Source organism: Trachemys scripta, chromosome 2 (genome assembly GCF_013100865.1).
Source record: "Trachemys scripta elegans isolate TJP31775 chromosome 2, CAS_Tse_1.0, whole genome shotgun sequence".
Classification (NCBI taxonomy): Eukaryota; Metazoa; Chordata; order Testudines; family Emydidae; genus Trachemys; species Trachemys scripta.
The window spans coordinates 155,335,362-155,351,575 of NC_048299.1; the positions used below are offsets into that span (position 1 = coordinate 155,335,362).

Sequence of the window (16,214 nt, forward strand, 5' to 3'; positions counted from 1 at the left end):
GGGGCTAGGGCGGGGCTCCTCCCGTCCTCTTTTTTGCTTGTTGAAATATGGTAACCCTACTTCACATCGAAAATCCTGCAGACTAGAGCCGTTTCCCAGTGCAGTGTCTAGCAATACAGACACCAAAAGGAAACAGTGCTTTCACAACCCCTGAGGACAAGGGCAGAGCAGATAATGGTTTGGTTTTTACAAATAATACAGCATGTAGAAAAGGGAAAGCCCATACAAAGGAAAGTAACTAGCAGGCTGCATTTTTTTTATTTATTTAATTTTTTTTTGCTGGAAAACTGTTTTGTGCAAAAAAAAAAAATCCCCAGATCTAGTCAGCAGTTCTGCCTCCCCTCTAGGTGCTCTGATCTCCCCCTCTTTGTAAATTACATGGTTCTCTTGGTGACCATGCACAGAACAAACTGGGTGTGCACTACTATGAAAGTAACGATAAAAATCTCTTGGCCTATATGCACGAAATATAGAGCTATGTATTTACAACATTCACAGAACATTAAGAAGAGCTATTTACACCTGAGTGAGTACGTTTTGCTGGCCAGCATTGGCCCAGTTCAGACAAAGCTGCGGCAGGGGTTGCCAGGGGAAGGAAACATCCACGAAATTCCCCTTGCAGAGCTTGTCTTCCCAGATTCACTGATCAGGGTGGGGTTCAATGTCAAGGGGGGTGTTGTGCATTTCCCACATCCCTGCCTTTATCCTCTTCTGTCTTCTTCTCAGCCTTCTTTAGTGAGGGCTGCATGGAAAGGCCAGGTCAGAATCCCAAGAGGACAGCACCACGCGGGCAGCTTGATCCCCGCCATGCATTAATCGGTGGGTGGATGATGACCTGAACCTTTGTCCTTATAAGCACTTAAGACTTCAGATCCTTGGGGATTGGTTCCTGGCTGCACAGGGCTTATTCCCTGCCACCCCCAGAGAGGGACGAGCCTTGAGTATCATGTTGGTAGCCTGGCCATGCTCATCACTGAGCTGCAGGATCTCTGTCACCCAGAGGAGAAGAGCTTGCTTCAGTTGCAGCCACATTCCTCGATGATCATGTCTTCATGGTGGCGGAGGACAACTTCCCCTTTCTCATAGTACAGCATGGAGAGGGGGCTCATCTTGACTGGAGCACAGGCTGGACAGGGCACCCGGTTGGGCTGGTACAGCTTTAGCAAACTCTGTTGGGAAAGGAGAAGGCGTTAGTCACCTGGCTTGTACCAATGCAGCCTGTGGCCAAGGTTTGCCAACAAGTCTAGTGACTGTGGGTGCCCCACTTGAGACCCCTTACGGAGGCCTGATTCTCAGAAAGTGCTGAGCATTCCTCCCCCCCCGGGAATCCGGCCCTGGCAAATCCTCTCTAGCCATGCACCCAAAATCACTAGTCCCTTTGGAAAACGGCCAGTCCTGGTAGCACACGCAAGCTCCAGCCATGAACCAGGACCCCCTTTGTGCAAGGCGCTGTACAAACAGAACAAAAGCTGCCCCCTGTCCCCAAATAGTCCTTACCCTGCTGAAATCGGTGAGGTCACTCCTAGAGCACGGTACCCACTCAACAGCAGTATGGGTGGCCCTTAAATAGCCTGGATGCACCGATGTTCCCAGGATAGGACCTGCTGCAGGTAAAGGAGCCAACCCTTGCACAGAACCCCATTGGCTGCAGGGCCTGACTGATATTCCTGTGGCACGAAGGAGCTGCTTTCAGGGTGATGCTTAGGCCAGCGGATAGCGACTGCTTGAGAACCTCCCTGTCACCCCAGTCTTAATTCACCCCAATGTGTTCGGGTGGCAGAAGCCCTGTGCCCTGAGACATTTTAAAACCAGACTAAACCATACACTAAAAAGCATAGGGGCCAATCCTGCAGTGGCTTTAGGATGGGAACGGGGACATGGACTGTGGACTTAATGGGTCCTTCCCGTTTCGAATGTCTCTGGTTCTAGGATGCTGTGGTTGGCTTAGCAGTTCGCATGAAACAGAACTTGGGAAACTGCCCACTATTCTTTGTGTTTCACTGTAATCTCCATGAGCAGCAGACCACACCCTGCACAGAGCCAGGGGACAGCTCATCCCGTAGTGGTGGGGGGCAGTTCAGGGAACCTCTGCAGGAAACCTTTGCTCTAGCAGAGAGGAAGAGGCCTCATTTACCTGAATATACGCATGGTTAGTTGGTTTGAAGGTCTCATCCACGGGCGCTGGGCACTCTCCCTCACACCGGTAGGCGTTGTACTTCTTGGGGTAGACAATCCAGCTTCCCCAGCCGGTCTGCTCAAAGTTCACGATCATATCTACCCTCCTGCACAGAGACCTGCCTTCCTCCCCCAGGCCTGGGGTGGAGAGGTCGGCCATTTTAATCCTTTGCCTCTCCTGCTTGTTCCGACGGTGCCGGCGGTTCCCCAGCTCTTTGGCAGTGTTGTCAATCATGACATGCTTGGAGGTCTCCACAGTTCTGATGAGGGTGGATGCCCGGGAGGGCTCTGCTGAAGGTTTATCTTTGGAGAAAACAACCAGCAGGACCTTGTCCGTCACACCATGGGACACGGCTGGCTCCGTCTGGCTGGAGCCACTGGAATTCTGCACACCCATCGATCCAGTGGCATTGCTGTCTGACCCGGTCCTCTCCTCCCTCTCCTGCCCCTGGGAGTCCTGAGCATCTGCATGCTTCCCGTTGCCGGAGGCCACCCCTTGGTGGAGCCAGGACTGAAGCAAGCTGGTGATGTTGAACACTCTCCAGGAGGAGTGGCTGATAGCAGGACTGCTGGTGAAGGTGCCCAGGAAAAGTCTGTCCACGCGGGTCTGGTTGCCCTGGTGCTTGCGCTCGTGGCTGTGGTAGATGTCCACCGTCACATTGTGGGACTGGGGGAAGGACGGCAGGCGGACCCGCAGCTCAGCCAGCCTCACCTCATGGCTGCCGGAGATGGAGGTCATGTCGAAAGAGAGAGTCCAGTGATCCCCAGCCTGGAGAGAACCTGCAAGAGATCAACACAGTGCCAGAGGTGAGGGACCTGCCCAGCACAAAGCATTCGCCCCACAGCCCTTTCTGGGGACTGTAAAGAATCCAGGGGTTGCCCACGAAGCACTGGTACTGCAGTGAGGGGCGGGCAGAGCTGCAATGCCCCCAGGAGAGCACAGGGGGGCACAATGCCTCCTGGAGCTTCTGGGGGTGCAGCTGCTCTGTGCCTGCTCACACAGTCTCCCCCCCCCCCCCCCATGCCCACGAAGTCTAGTCCTGCTGGTTGGTGCAGGGGGGAGCAGAGCAATGGGCTAGGCCTGGGGGAGCAGGCCTCTCGCTGTCACAATGGTCATGTCTCCCAGGTGTGGGATGCTTTGCCCCATTCCAATGGATCTCCCCCAGTCTGGACCCAGATTTACCCCCCTACTCCCCACACATGGAGTTGTATCTTGTTTATTGGTTAATTCGCTATGGCTGGGTTCTGCCTGGCCTCCCAGCATGGCACAGCAGGTGGGGCAGAGGGGGCAAGGAGCCTTCTCCACCTTCTTTACATGGGCCAGGGAGAACTGCCGCTCTAAGCTGGGTGAGGGAGCACAGGCCCCAGCTCTATTCTTCACCCCGAGGTACCTGCCACCTTGCCTGGCCTTCACACAGGGGAGCTAGGAATAGACCCACAGCATCTGCACCCCACATGGCGCCAAGAGATATCTGCCTCCCAGTTAGGGTGACCAGATGTCCTGATTTTATAGGGAAAGTCCCGATATTTGGGACTTTTTCTTATATAGGCACCTATTACCCCCCATCCAAGTCCCGATTTTTCACATTTGCTGTCTGGTCACCCTACTCCCAGTGCTGGCCCTGGGGCACTTCAGTGCCACCCTGTTCTGGCCTCGCTGGGGGCTGGGCCTTGGTGGTCCTGGCCAGCCCTTTTTTATAGTATGTATTTAGATGTACCGCTCTCTAAAGGCACAAAGCCATCCCTCCCTGGGCCGAATGAGCTATGCAGTGATGCAGCAGCTTCCCCAGAGCCAGGAAATATGGCAGGAATGAACCCCAAACTGCACCCTGCCTTACCCCACCAATACCAGCCCCGCAGCAGCAGCTGAGGGTTTAATGCACCCCACTAGTGCAGTCTAGTACTAAATGATGGTCATACCCCCAAGCAAGAGGGGCAGTTCTAATCCTACGCCCTCTGCTCTACAGGAGGTCAAACTGCGACTCCTCCCCATATCCACCAGCTGCTTCTCCCAGCATCCCTTCCACCTTACCCCAACTGAGCTGCAGCCAGCTTGCCCTCACCCAGGCCCCAGTCTCTACCGAGCACTGATTAACACAGTCCTGCAGTTAATGAGGGCTAGGGGGGTTCAAGGAACCTCTAAGGGAATGAGTGGTCAAAATCTCATTAAAATTCAATGGGATTGTGGCTTCTAATTCACTTAGACGCCTTTGAAAATCCCAGCCTAAGTAGTTTCCTTCTGTTGGGTTGTTTGAAAATGTAAAGCACCATAGCATCCACCAATCAGCCAGGCGAGGCTTTGATATCCCATTCATTCCCATAGGATCAGAGTGCTGCATAAATACCTACTTCTCACCTACTGCTTTTCATCAATCGTTCTCAAAACCCTTTGCAAAGGGGATGGGGAAACTGAGGCACGGAACAGTAAAGTGACTTGCCCAAGGTCACTCAGCAGAGCAGTGGCAGAGCTGGAAATAGAGCTGAGTCCTTGCCCAGGGGTCTAGCTTCTACCCCACACTGCCTCCCAATAGAATTGTTCATTAATGCTGTTCATGCTGTTGCTATTGGGTAAAATTTGCAAATTTTACCCAAGTGACTTAGGGTAGATGCTTTTGAAAAAGCTCCCTGTTGTCAGTTACTTACAGCATTAATAATATAAAGTCATGCGACTTAGAGTGGAGAAAACAGGAATTATGCTGATGGGAAGACGCCCCACCCTTATTCCAAAGCACTAGAATAAGGTTTGCCAGGGCGTCTGTTTCCTTTCTTCTAGTAACTTTGCTAGGTGGTTGGTTATTTATAACTTTCCTGGATCTGGCCACGCTTGCTTCTGCAGCTATTTTAAATGCTTTGCTTGTCATCAGTCTTTGTTCAGAATCTGAGGCCACTGCCGCTGCAGTCGGCAGGCCGAGGGCTCCCATGAATGGAGTGAGAAATGCAATGCCCACCGGTGCGCTAAGGCTTTCAAAACTGCCTTGTGAATTAGACAGTCTGTTCCCTTCGCCTTCCCCAGGGGCTGTTTTCCTTGCTGTGTCCATGTTCCCCTTTGCATCCAATAAGCAGTTAGTTAAAATCACTGCACTCTGCCACTAAATACTGCAATAGCACCCAGATTCTACAGCCTGAGATGACACTGGCATGTTGAAGGGCACTAGCCAATCTCCCTGATCCCACTCTGGCCTTTGGCCGGCCGAGGAAGGGACCTACTCCACTGTACAAAGATTTGCCTTTCCAAATAACCTGCCAGCCAAAGTTTGGATACCAAGGGCAACACCTTAGCTTTTCAACCACTGGCAGGGGAAGCCAGGGCAAGCATCCTCCCACTGCTGAGTTCAGGATCCAGGCTCAGGACTGATCCCTTCAGAGCAAGACACACACACCCCCCTCCTCCCTCCACGATTCTCTCCCTCTCTGCCACCCGTTAACAAAACAGCAACTGGCTATTGCCCAAGCTTGTTCCTGCCAGATGTCAAAACAGTACAGATGTGGATTGGGTCCCCATGGGGTCCCTGCTTCACAGACGTCTGGGGTCCCAATCCACAAAAGCAATGGATAGAAGCACTGGAATAGCCAAGGCCCTACAGGGAAGAGTCTGATAAGCAGCAATCAGTCAATGAGGTACTGACAAACCTGAGGGCTCAACCCCCATCACCATATTGCTGCTGCTGAGCCAGGTCCTAGGGCAAGCTAGAAACACAGGGAAGGAAGAAAGGAAAAAAAGAAAGAAAAGGAATAAATGAACATCACCTACTTCTAGCCACGAGGCTTAAGACTGAGTCAGATTCCTGCAGTGCTGATGTCTCCAGGGTGGGCTGTCCCAGGTGATTCCCAATGACCAGAGATCTGTACAGCTGCATCATGTACAATGGGTACCGGAGAGCAGGGTGTGGGTGCCGGAAGCCACGGACTGTAGACAAATTCTTTAGCCCTGGGCTAGGTCCTGCTGTATGTAACTGCTGCTCATCCTTCTGCTGTGAGACCCCGGTCAGCTCTGACGTGCCCAACTGCATGAGGATGAGAGCCCAACACACCAGCTCCAAGCCACACATGTTCCTGGGTGGCATAGCTGCTGCTGCTCTCTGAACTAAGCTTCTTACACTTCCCTCTGGCTCCTTTCAACACTCGGAGCTGTCTGGCTCTCTGAGTGTCTTTCCTCTTCACTGCTGCACTATATACCTGAGGCTCCCTGAGCAGGCTCTAGCCTGCAACCCTTTGATGTCAACACTCCCTCCATCCTGAGTCCAGAGCTGTCAAACCTTCTACAGTCTCCACATGGTCCCTATTCTTATGCAACCCCTCCCTCTAATGAGGAAGTGATGGGAAGACACACAGAGCAGGTGATTAATTACCTCTCAAAACTCTTCCCCATTATGCATTGGCCCAAACTGGAATGTGGCCTGAGTGATCATTTCCCAAGGGCCTGAGAATGGTCAGATCCTGAAATTCCCCTTCATCCTGGTGCATTTGCTGGTGGCTTCTGCTTTTACACTTTGCCCAGAGAGAGGGGAATCTGGATTTGGGTGGCAATCTCTCTGCTTGTTAGAAGCTCATCATTTTGGTCTGGGTGATTGCTGTGTGATACTTGTGAAAAGGGGGCTGTGGAGGTAAAGGGTGAATTGTTTTATTTGGGACACTTTGCAATGTAATAAGTGCAAAATAACTTTATTTAGAGCATGGAAACAGGCTGGCTGCTTTTAACAGCAGCAAACTGGAAGTGAAGTGTCATGAGAGACAATATAAAGCTAAATCTTTTATGATAAGGGAAGCACCCGAGATTGCAGAAGAGCAAAGAGGAGAAAGAAGACCAGGGAATTTCACTCCCTGTTTTTGCTTGTTGCTTTAGTTTTGTAAAGAACCTACCAGCTCCTTTTTACTGAGTCCCATTAGAAAATAGAATTCTCTCTGTATGCCCATTCTGGAGTGAAGTTGGACAATAACTGAATTTCTCTAACCAATAAGAGGCAGCAAAATGCTTTTTTGAAAACATCCCAGTTTCAAAGCAGAATTTCGTCTCTCTTCTTCAACCGGGCAGAGAAATTCACATCAGTAACATGCCCTGAGGTCAAAGTTTGGTCCTGTGTTCCGTCTTGTTTACATTGTGCCATACTATTTTATAAATCAGTAGAGTCCTCTTGAGTAACACTTTTTACAGCAGCACTGTCACATTACCAAGCATTTCCCCGGTATCCATCACGGTGCTGGGAGAGCGCTGTGCTTCTGGAAGTGCTCCTGTCACATGAGGCATCCTATGTGGCCACTTCGTTTTTATGGCATGTTTCATAAAGAGTAGGGGCGCTGATTGAGTCCTGGCCAAATTCCAATTAGGATAATTCTATTCTGCCTCCCTAAATTCCACCCCAAGCATTTTCAGTCAGATAGAATACTCTCCTGCTAACAATAGGATTATTTACTGAGTAAGATGCTGCTCCGCGTGAGAAGGGGGATCAGAACCTCGCTTGGGGAGAGTAAGGGTGTTTGTGGGAAAAGTCAGGAATTGAACAGAGATCTCCCAAGTCCCAGTCTACTGCCTTATATATAAAACTAAATCAGGCTCCTAAATCTTTATATCCTATCTATCTACTGTGCAAGTTTTATTTATCGTACAATGCCATCTGAAGCAGGTATATTAGAGGACAATAATGAGTGTAATTTAGTCCCTAGCCTTGATGGAATAATACATGTGTAAGATCTATAGGGATCTGTCTGGCTCCATGTGATTCAATGGATCTTTCCGCTAACTCAGAGTTCCAAAGGTAAGCTCTGGGGTACAGAGATCTGTTGTGGATTTGCCACTCCCTGAAGAATTTTGGGCCCATAAACCAGTAATCCTGTATCCATTTAAGGACCCAGTGGTTTCCTGTGTGGAAGCTTATGGAGGAAATTTGAGTGCCGGATCTGGTCTTGTCATTTTTTTCCCCCCATCTGTGATGGGCATAAACTGGATAATAATCTATGGAATAAAAGAAGAACAGGAGTGCATCCGAAGAAGTGGACTGTAGTCCACGAAAGCTTATGCTCTAATAAATTTGTTAGTCTCTAAGGTGCCACAAGTACTCCTGTTCTTCTTTTTGCGGATACAGACTAACACGGCTGTAACTCTGAAACCTATGGAATAAAAACATTTGTTTGCTTAATCCAGACGTACTTTGACACAAATTGCTGCTGTAGGTGAGGAATATTCTTTGCCTTGCAGCTCTCCAGTTGGAGGGGCCATGAGGGAATGTTTCAATTCCTGCTCCACTGCAGACTCCCTGTGTGACCATGGGAAGTCGCTGAGTCTGTCTGTGCCCCAGCTCTATCCATACGATGGGGACAAGACCACTTCCTTCCTGTCAGAGGTGTGGTGAGGATAAATGCACTAGACTGTGAGGCACTCGGTGAGGCGGGCCATACCTAACATCAATAAATGGAGACGGCCCATCCGTAATAGGAGAAGAAGCGTATGTCCTGGGTCAGGTCTTTCATCACCAAGCCTGCCGCCTGAAACCAACGTCTGCCACTGCTCTAACCAAATCTGTGTCCTTGGAAACCCACCTCTCCCCAAAGAAACAGACCAGTGCCCTGGCTTCCTGCTCTTCATTTAATAACCCTCGAGGACTCTCCAGCCAGCTACCATAATGAGATCTGCAGCAGCTAGCCCAGCCACCAAACGCCAACCCCTCCCGACAGAGGGGAGGAAGCTGTGACTCTAGGAAGAAGGGCACCAGCCTCTCTGGTGCTCAGAGGTGTTCTCCACGGCACACTCTGTTCTCCCAGCCAGTCATTGGCAGTAGCCCTGCCAATACGCCTCCACCCTACATGAAAGAATCCATCCTTGTTCTGATGCTTCAGATCTCACTTGAATGGCCAATCAACTTCAAAGCAAATCCTTTCATCTTGATTTGAAGGGAAGTTCCAGCATTGATTCACAATCCACTCGAGTTTGTTTACTTTGTTTCCTTTCATAGTGCCTCGTGCCTTGGCAATGTGACGCCACGTGTCTGGAACCTGCATCTGACCTTGCGTCTGCCACGGGCAGCAGAGGAGCCACAGTCGTCACTACTAGAGGCAACGGATGCCCCACCCATCAGATTGCAAGGTAAGGCAAGACCGCTAAAAGCTCATTGGAGGCTAACCCAAACAATGGTCCAGATTCATCCCTGGCACAATCCCATTTACAGAGGTCAATTTGATCCATTATGCTAAGTTCTGAAGGCTGCTGAATGCAGCTTCAGTGGACCACCAAGGAGAGTGGGTTACAAAGGTGGAGGGTCTCCTAATGAGACATCCCTTCTAGTGGCCCTGGAGAGTTCAGCCCCTGGTACTGGGACCAAGAGCCTCCCAGCTCACCTTAGCTGTTGCAATGGGATATAAAGCGAGAGGCATCTCTGGGTTAGTGGGTCCCAGACAGCTTAGCGCAGATTGTTACCAACAGCTTCATGGCACCCTCAAATGAACAGGAAGCCAGTACCAAGATCTGAACATGGGTGCAATAGGACCATAGTGGCCTACCCTGCTTAGATCATCTGGGCATATCTAATTTAACCAATTCCCTGCCATTGCAGGGGTTACCCCGGTCCCTCTAATCTCTGCCTGTGTCATACAACAGTTTAGTCTCCTGAGGGCTGTAATATTTTGGTCTAATTCAGGGTGTTGTGGTTGGTGCGTTGTGGCTGGGTGGGGTTTAGTGGCCTGTGGTATACAGGAGACCAAATGATATGGTCCGGTTAGGCCAGAAGAGACCGAACTTTATGGCTCTGTCAGAAGGCAGATGGCTGCATTGCATTGCATGGCAAAGGCATGGAAGTCCATTGTGAGGCCACCATCTCTTGGCCAGCCATGGATGGGGAAAGGTCCTTGGGCCCATGAGCTGTGATGGATCCAACTGGAGTCCACCTTGCTGAAAGGCAGGCAAACATTCCCAGTATTCCCTTTTGCTGCCATTACCACTGCCACTTACTTTTGCTTTTGCAGCAGCTGGCTTGCTGGTACCCAGGTCCTTCTATCAGCCACGCACTTTGGATGCTACAGTCTCATTCAGCTTTGATGATGATACTCCTTTTTAGTGTATCTGTGCAGCCCAGGCTGTTTCACCATCCCTCCCAGTGTCTTCACACACTGCACTCCTTGAATAGAAGGGGAGAGGAAACCTATCCCTTCATGAGAGAGCAATTGCCTTGTGCTGCCCTCTGGGGTTTCTCACAGAGGAAGAGGTTGGAATCCCTTTCAGAGTGTACACTCTTTGGGCCAGCCATTGTGTCTGCATACAGGAAGGAATATATGTTTGAGACAGGATTGGCGATAGTTAAACTGACTCAAATGGAATCGAAGTAAATCTAAATGCAAAATGAAGTAAATCCATTTTTTTAAAATGTGCCTTAGGTGTTGTAGAGAAGAATTAGTAATAATTGAAAGTGAAGTGCTAGCTTGATGATCAGATAATGCAGAATAGGCTGGAAAAGCTCTGAGAAAGTGTTGGAAATCAGTGAGTGCCTGGAAAGCAAGTTCTGTCACTTACGTTATGTTTTGCTTTTAGTTTGTTAATGCAGCGCACATCTGCCCAACCAACTGTGAGATCAGCCAGGCAGAAGGTTTGAAAGAAATGGTAGAACTTATCCAACACAGATCAGTAGCTCTAGTGAAACAGAGCCTTTTTTTTTTAAATGTATCTTGCTTATCCCTGAGTGCATATACGTATACCGAAACATTCAGCCCTGACATAAGCAGGTACAACTTTGTGGGTTTCAAGGCTGTTTAAGGAGTAGCTTCAAATATAGCCATGTGTGAACATTTTTAAAAGCACCTAAGTCCTATTTTAAAAAGTGACATGGGCACTTAGGCCCCAGTGGAAATCAATAGGAGTTAGGAGCTTAAAAACCCTTGTGGCTCTGGGCCTTAGGAGCTTACTTTAAATTCAATGGGGGTTAGGCTCCTAAGTCACTACACATGCTTTTGAAAATGTTACTCTGGGTCTAAAATTGCAAAGGTAAGATATTTCTGGGGTCCACTGACCCTAAGGCGTTGTAGAAAGATGTCTGTCTGCTACAGACATTTTAAGCTTGGATGTTTTGTGGCAGTATTGTTTGCATGTTTCCCTTTACTTAAGCAGAGTTGTTATTATTCATGGATTCATTTTCCCTAACGCAAATGCAGGGCTGTTATCTCTGGGAACCTATTGTATTACATTGCTTTCTAGCATTCATCTTTCTCCTTCCAGGCACGTCCTCATGAGCTGGACTCTGAAACCTCTGACATGGGTTCGTACTGCCACCCAGCGGCCAGAGACATAAATCTTCTCTTTCCCTTACTGTCTTTTCCCAGAGAAAGGTCTCTTAGGACTGGAGTACTTGTGGCACAAGTACTCCTGTTCTTTTTGCAGATACAGACTAATACGGCTGCTACTCTGAAACCTCTTAGGACTATTTTCCATTTCTCCCCAGCATGCAGTTAACATACAAGAGTCCAGCTCTCTCCACTGCTGTTAACTTTTCCCCAGCATGCATTATCTGGGATGAAGTGGAGCTATATTTTCCCCTTCTTGTGAAACACACTGTCCATATTCTCACCGCAGTTATTCCCATCTACCAAGATGAACCAGGTAACTATAGGTCAGTTAACCTGACATTGATCTTGGGCAAAATCATGGAAAGGCTGATACAAGACTCCGTCAGCAAAGAATTAAAAGGTGGTAGCATAATTAATACCAACCAGCACAGCTGTATGGAAAATAGGTCTGGTCAGCTAAACTCAATATCATTTTTATGCGATTACAAGTTTAACTGATAAAGGTCATTGGGTTGACATGGAAAAATGTCTATAAAGCGATTGATTTAGACCCAGGGCCGGCTCTGGCTTTTTTGCCGCCCCAGGCAAAAAAGCCGCCCGCCGCCGCCGCCCCAGCACGGCAGGGGAGGGCGGAGAGCCCGGCCGCAGGCCGCTCTCCCCAACCAGCCAGAGTGCCGGGGGGAGGGCGGCGAGCCTGCCGCGGCTCCACTGGCGGCCGGAGCCCCGGGAGGAGGGCGGAGAGCCCGGCCGCGGCTCCGCTCTCCCCGGCGGCCAGAGTGCCAGAGGGAGGGCGGAGAGCCCGCCGCGGCTCCGCTCTCCCCTGTGGCCAGAGTGCCGGGGGGAGGGCGGAGTGGCGGCCAGAGCGCCGGGTGGAGGGCGGAGAGCCCAGCCGGGGTTCCGCTCTCCCCGGCGGCCGGAGCACCGTGCCGCCCCCCTCCAGGTGCCGCCCCAAGCACAAGCTTGGTGGGCTGGTGCCTGGAGCTGGCCCTGTTTAGACCTGCCCAGTCTGAGCACAATATACGATCCGTATAGATCAGATTACATAGATTAAAATCCAGCTAACTGGTTGATCTTATAAGGCAATTGTGAATGAGAAATCATCATCCAAAGGAGGTGCTTGCAGGGCAGCCCCCCAGGGATCTGTTCTTGGCGCAATGCTATTCAATATCTTTATCGATGATCTGGAAGGAAATGTAAAATCAGTGCTGGTAAAGTTTTCAGATGACACACACATTGGTAGAGTGGCAACTAATGATGAGGCTAGGTCAGCTATACAAACTGACTTGGATTACTTGGTACACTGGGCTCATTTGCACAGCAGGTGTGTTAATACAGGCAAATGCAAAGTCACATCTCAAGGAACAAAAAATGTAGGTCTCAATTAAAGAATGGGGTTGGGAAGTACCCTGGAAAGCAGTGACTCTGAAAAGGATTTGGGGGGTCATGGTACATGATCTCCCAGCATCATGCTGTTGTTAACTGTGTTAATGTAACATAAGATGGGGAATATCAAATAGGAGTAGGGAAGGAGTATTAGCTTTGTATACCGCATTGGCGAGACCATTACGGGAATGGTTGGATTCTTTATCACTTAAAAGTCTTTAAGTCAAGACTGGATGTCTTTCTAAAAAATATGCTGTAGTTCAACCACAAGTTATGGGCTTGATACTGAAATCACTGAAATTCTATGGCCTTTTGTTGTGCAGACTTAAAATATATTCATCTATGTATAAAGCTCAGAATAACATAAGAACAGCCATACTGGGCCAGACCAAAGGTCCATCTAGCCCAGTGTCCTGTATTCCAACAATGCCCAATGCCAGGTGCCCCAGAGGGAATGAACAGAACAGAGAATCATCAAGTGATCCATCCCCTGTCGCCCATTCCTAGCTTCTGGCAAACAGAGGCTAGGGACACCATCCCTGCCCATCCTGGCTAATAGCCATTGATGGACCCATGCTCCATGAACTTATTGAGTTCTTTTTTGAACCCTGTTATAGTCTTGCATGTTGTCAAGTATCAGGGGGTAGCCGTGTTAGTCTGTATCTACAAAAACAACAAAGAGTCTGGTGGCACCTTAAAGACTTAGTCTTTAAGGTGCCACCAGACTCTTTGTTGTTTCTGTTATAGTCTTGGCTTTCACAACATCCTCTGGCAAACAATTCCACAGACTGACTGTGTGTTGTGTGAAGAAATATTTCCTTTTGTTTGTTTTAAACCTGCTGCCTATTAAAATAGTAGTTTAAACTAGAAGTTAGTATTAAAATAGAAGTAGTTTGGTCTATGTTAATGATATATGGATCATAGCACTGAATTCAGAGGTGCTGTAAGTCGCACATTAGTAAGTTCGTGTGAATATGAATTTAATGTGAGGGTAAATTGTTGTAACTTACCCAGCAAAGGGGCAAAAGGGTAAGGTTGTAGCAGGAAAAGCAACAAACAGGAGAGTATAGGGAGCTGTAAGATAAAGTAAAGGGGGAGATTGATATCTCTTAAACTCTCCTGTTAGTCTTGCTAGCAGGAGTTTGTTATAAATCAGTTACTTCAAACAGGATGAAAATGCGACTGATTCTTGACACATAATTTTTATTGGTATCTGATCCAGCACCAATTGAAATGGCTTTGGGTGGAGATGGAAGCATACCAGAATACCAAATGCACATACTCCCCCTCCCCACACAACTCTGCACATGCTCAGGATATCAAGGATCCGCTCTGTCTCGTGCTCAGGATCAAAGAGTCCAGTTATGGTCCCACAGCCACTTAGGAAAATGAAAAGAACATTTTTGTTTCTTCCTTCTGAAGTGTTCAAAATATTGATGGCCATTAAAAGTGCTTAAAGCCAAGAGAATTTTGACTTCGAACAGACTGATCTTGAAAGCCTGCTTTCACTCTGAGGAAAACAGACTCATTAAACTCAACTGGGGCAAAATGCTACACTCTGATGCAGGCAATGTACCTCAATTCCCAGCACATGTGTAGAACTCAGTCAGATCATAGGAATGGTCCTTTCAGTCTGGCATCTTGTCTCCAACACCACCAGTACCAGATACTTCAAAGGAAGGTGCAAGAAACCTCATTTTGGACAATGCTGGAATAACCCTCCCGGATGGAGAGTTTCTGGTGTGAGCAGAGGTGTGGGTGAGAAGAATTGTGCATACTCCTGCAGTGCCGGAGCCAGAAGGACTTGGAGAGACTCAAGCCCACAAGATTGCCACATCTGAAACCCGCGACTTCAACTTCCCAGCCTCTTATGGGACAGAACTGATTCCCTGCGGGTGAGGCAGAAGGATTTCCCCGCCTGAGTTCCACTCCTCTGGTGTAAGGCTCTGGCTTGGCTATGTGGGATGTCCCCTCCCCAGGCTTGAGAGACGCCACTCCAGCCCGAGCCATAACATCTACACAAGCTCTGCTAGCACAGACCCAGGCCTGGAGGCCTCCCCAGGTGCAGTATTGACATACCCTGCGTGACCGAGGGAGACGACTGGATTAGCAGTGAGCACTCCTCAGTGTGGTGATGCAGGAGATGGATGGGAAGGAGGTGGGGGAGCTGAGAGAAGATCAGGAAACTGGACAGGGGCCTGAGGAAGGAAGGGCAGGAGGGGGATGGAGTTGATCAGTGTCTGGAGGCGCAAGAGATGGAAGGATGCCATTAGTGGCAAATTAAGGGAGAGACTTTCAGCACCGACAGGCTGGACAGCAGCTGCCCAGGATGAGAACTCCACCGCAAGAAGGCAGCTCCAGGACATTGTTACAATCCCTCTTATTTCCTCCCTGGCCAAGGAGGGCATTTCCTTTGTCTTCTGTTATTAGTTACTATTTATGTAGACTGCAGTGACTTCCCAAATTCATGATCATTTAGGTCTCCAACATAACCCTGGCCATAGTATTTCACCTGGTGATTCCTACTGAGCCCAGCATTTTGTAGGAACTAGCGCACTCTGTTGAGAGAGACATCCACCCTACCGTTCAGAGGGAAGGGTCCACCAGCATCCCAGCAAGGACTGCTCGCCACAACTCTGTCCTCATTTTATGGCTTCTTACAGCTCTCATCATTGAAATACATAGGTGTCACTGGACAACAAGTACAGTTAGAGAAGGAGGCCAAGATTTGCAATAATGGGTGCCCAAAGTAAAGCTCCGGAGTCCATATCTAGGCACCCACAGAAATAACCTGATTATAAAGGTCAGCTCCCACTAATTGAGTTTGGTACCTAAGTCTGGATTTAGGAGTCTAACTGGAGTAAACCATTTTTAAAAATCTTTCCCTAAATTTGGTTAAGATTTCTCTAGATGATCCTTCCTCCCCCTTTTAATAAATGAGCATATTTGCCTCAACCTTTATCCAGATTGTGCCATTCCTATTTGTCAGTTACTATATGTGACAATCTTATCTTAGCTATCAGTGTTCAGATACCAAGTTGATAAGTATCTTAGTGATACCGTTAAATTGAGAAAGAGACCAAGCAAAGTAATAGAAGAGCTGATCTGAGACTCTAAATAACAGAAAGTATATGTGATGATAATGTGGCATTTGCTTCTGTACAAGCCTATTTCTTCCTGCTTTTTGTCTGTCTGAGCCCCAAACCACTATATAATCGAGGGGAGCAGATGGGTCCTAATACCAGGGAGACCTTGATTTCTTTGGTAAATTGGACGTAAATTGGACATAAATTGGGGGGAGGAATAGCTCAGTGGTTTGAGCACTGGCCTGCTAAACCCGGGGTTGTGAGTTCAATCCTTGAGGGGGCCACTTAGGGATCTGGGGCAAAATC

The 16,214-nt window shown here is 48.8% G+C and overlaps 1 protein-coding gene across 1 annotated transcript; it reads right to left on the reverse strand.

Annotated features, from left to right (window-relative positions):
• Positions 1–1,016: 1,016 nt before the first annotated feature.
• Positions 1,017–6,239, reverse strand: NODAL (nodal growth differentiation factor). The gene is made up of 3 exons (XM_034759416.1): positions 5,927–6,239; positions 2,135–2,955; positions 1,017–1,169 (listed from the first exon to the last, which is right to left on the reverse strand). Exons 1-3 carry the CDS (start codon positions 6,237–6,239, stop codon positions 1,017–1,019), a joined length of 1,287 nt encoding a protein of 428 aa, XP_034615307.1.
• Between the last annotated feature and the right edge of the window lie 9,975 nt (positions 6,240–16,214).

Coding starts and splice junctions, on each gene's coding strand:
- NODAL (XM_034759416.1), bottom strand. CDS start 6,239: ATGCCACCCAGGAACATGTGTGGCTTGGAGCTGGTGTGTTGGGCTCTC. Junction 2,956..5,926: donor CTTAAGCCTCGTGGCTAGAA/GTAGGTGATGTT, acceptor GATCTCTTGCAG/GTTCTCTCCAGGCTGGGGAT. Junction 1,170..2,134: donor CTAACCATGCGTATATTCAG/GTAAATGAGGCC, acceptor CTTTCCCAACAG/AGTTTGCTAAAGCTGTACCA.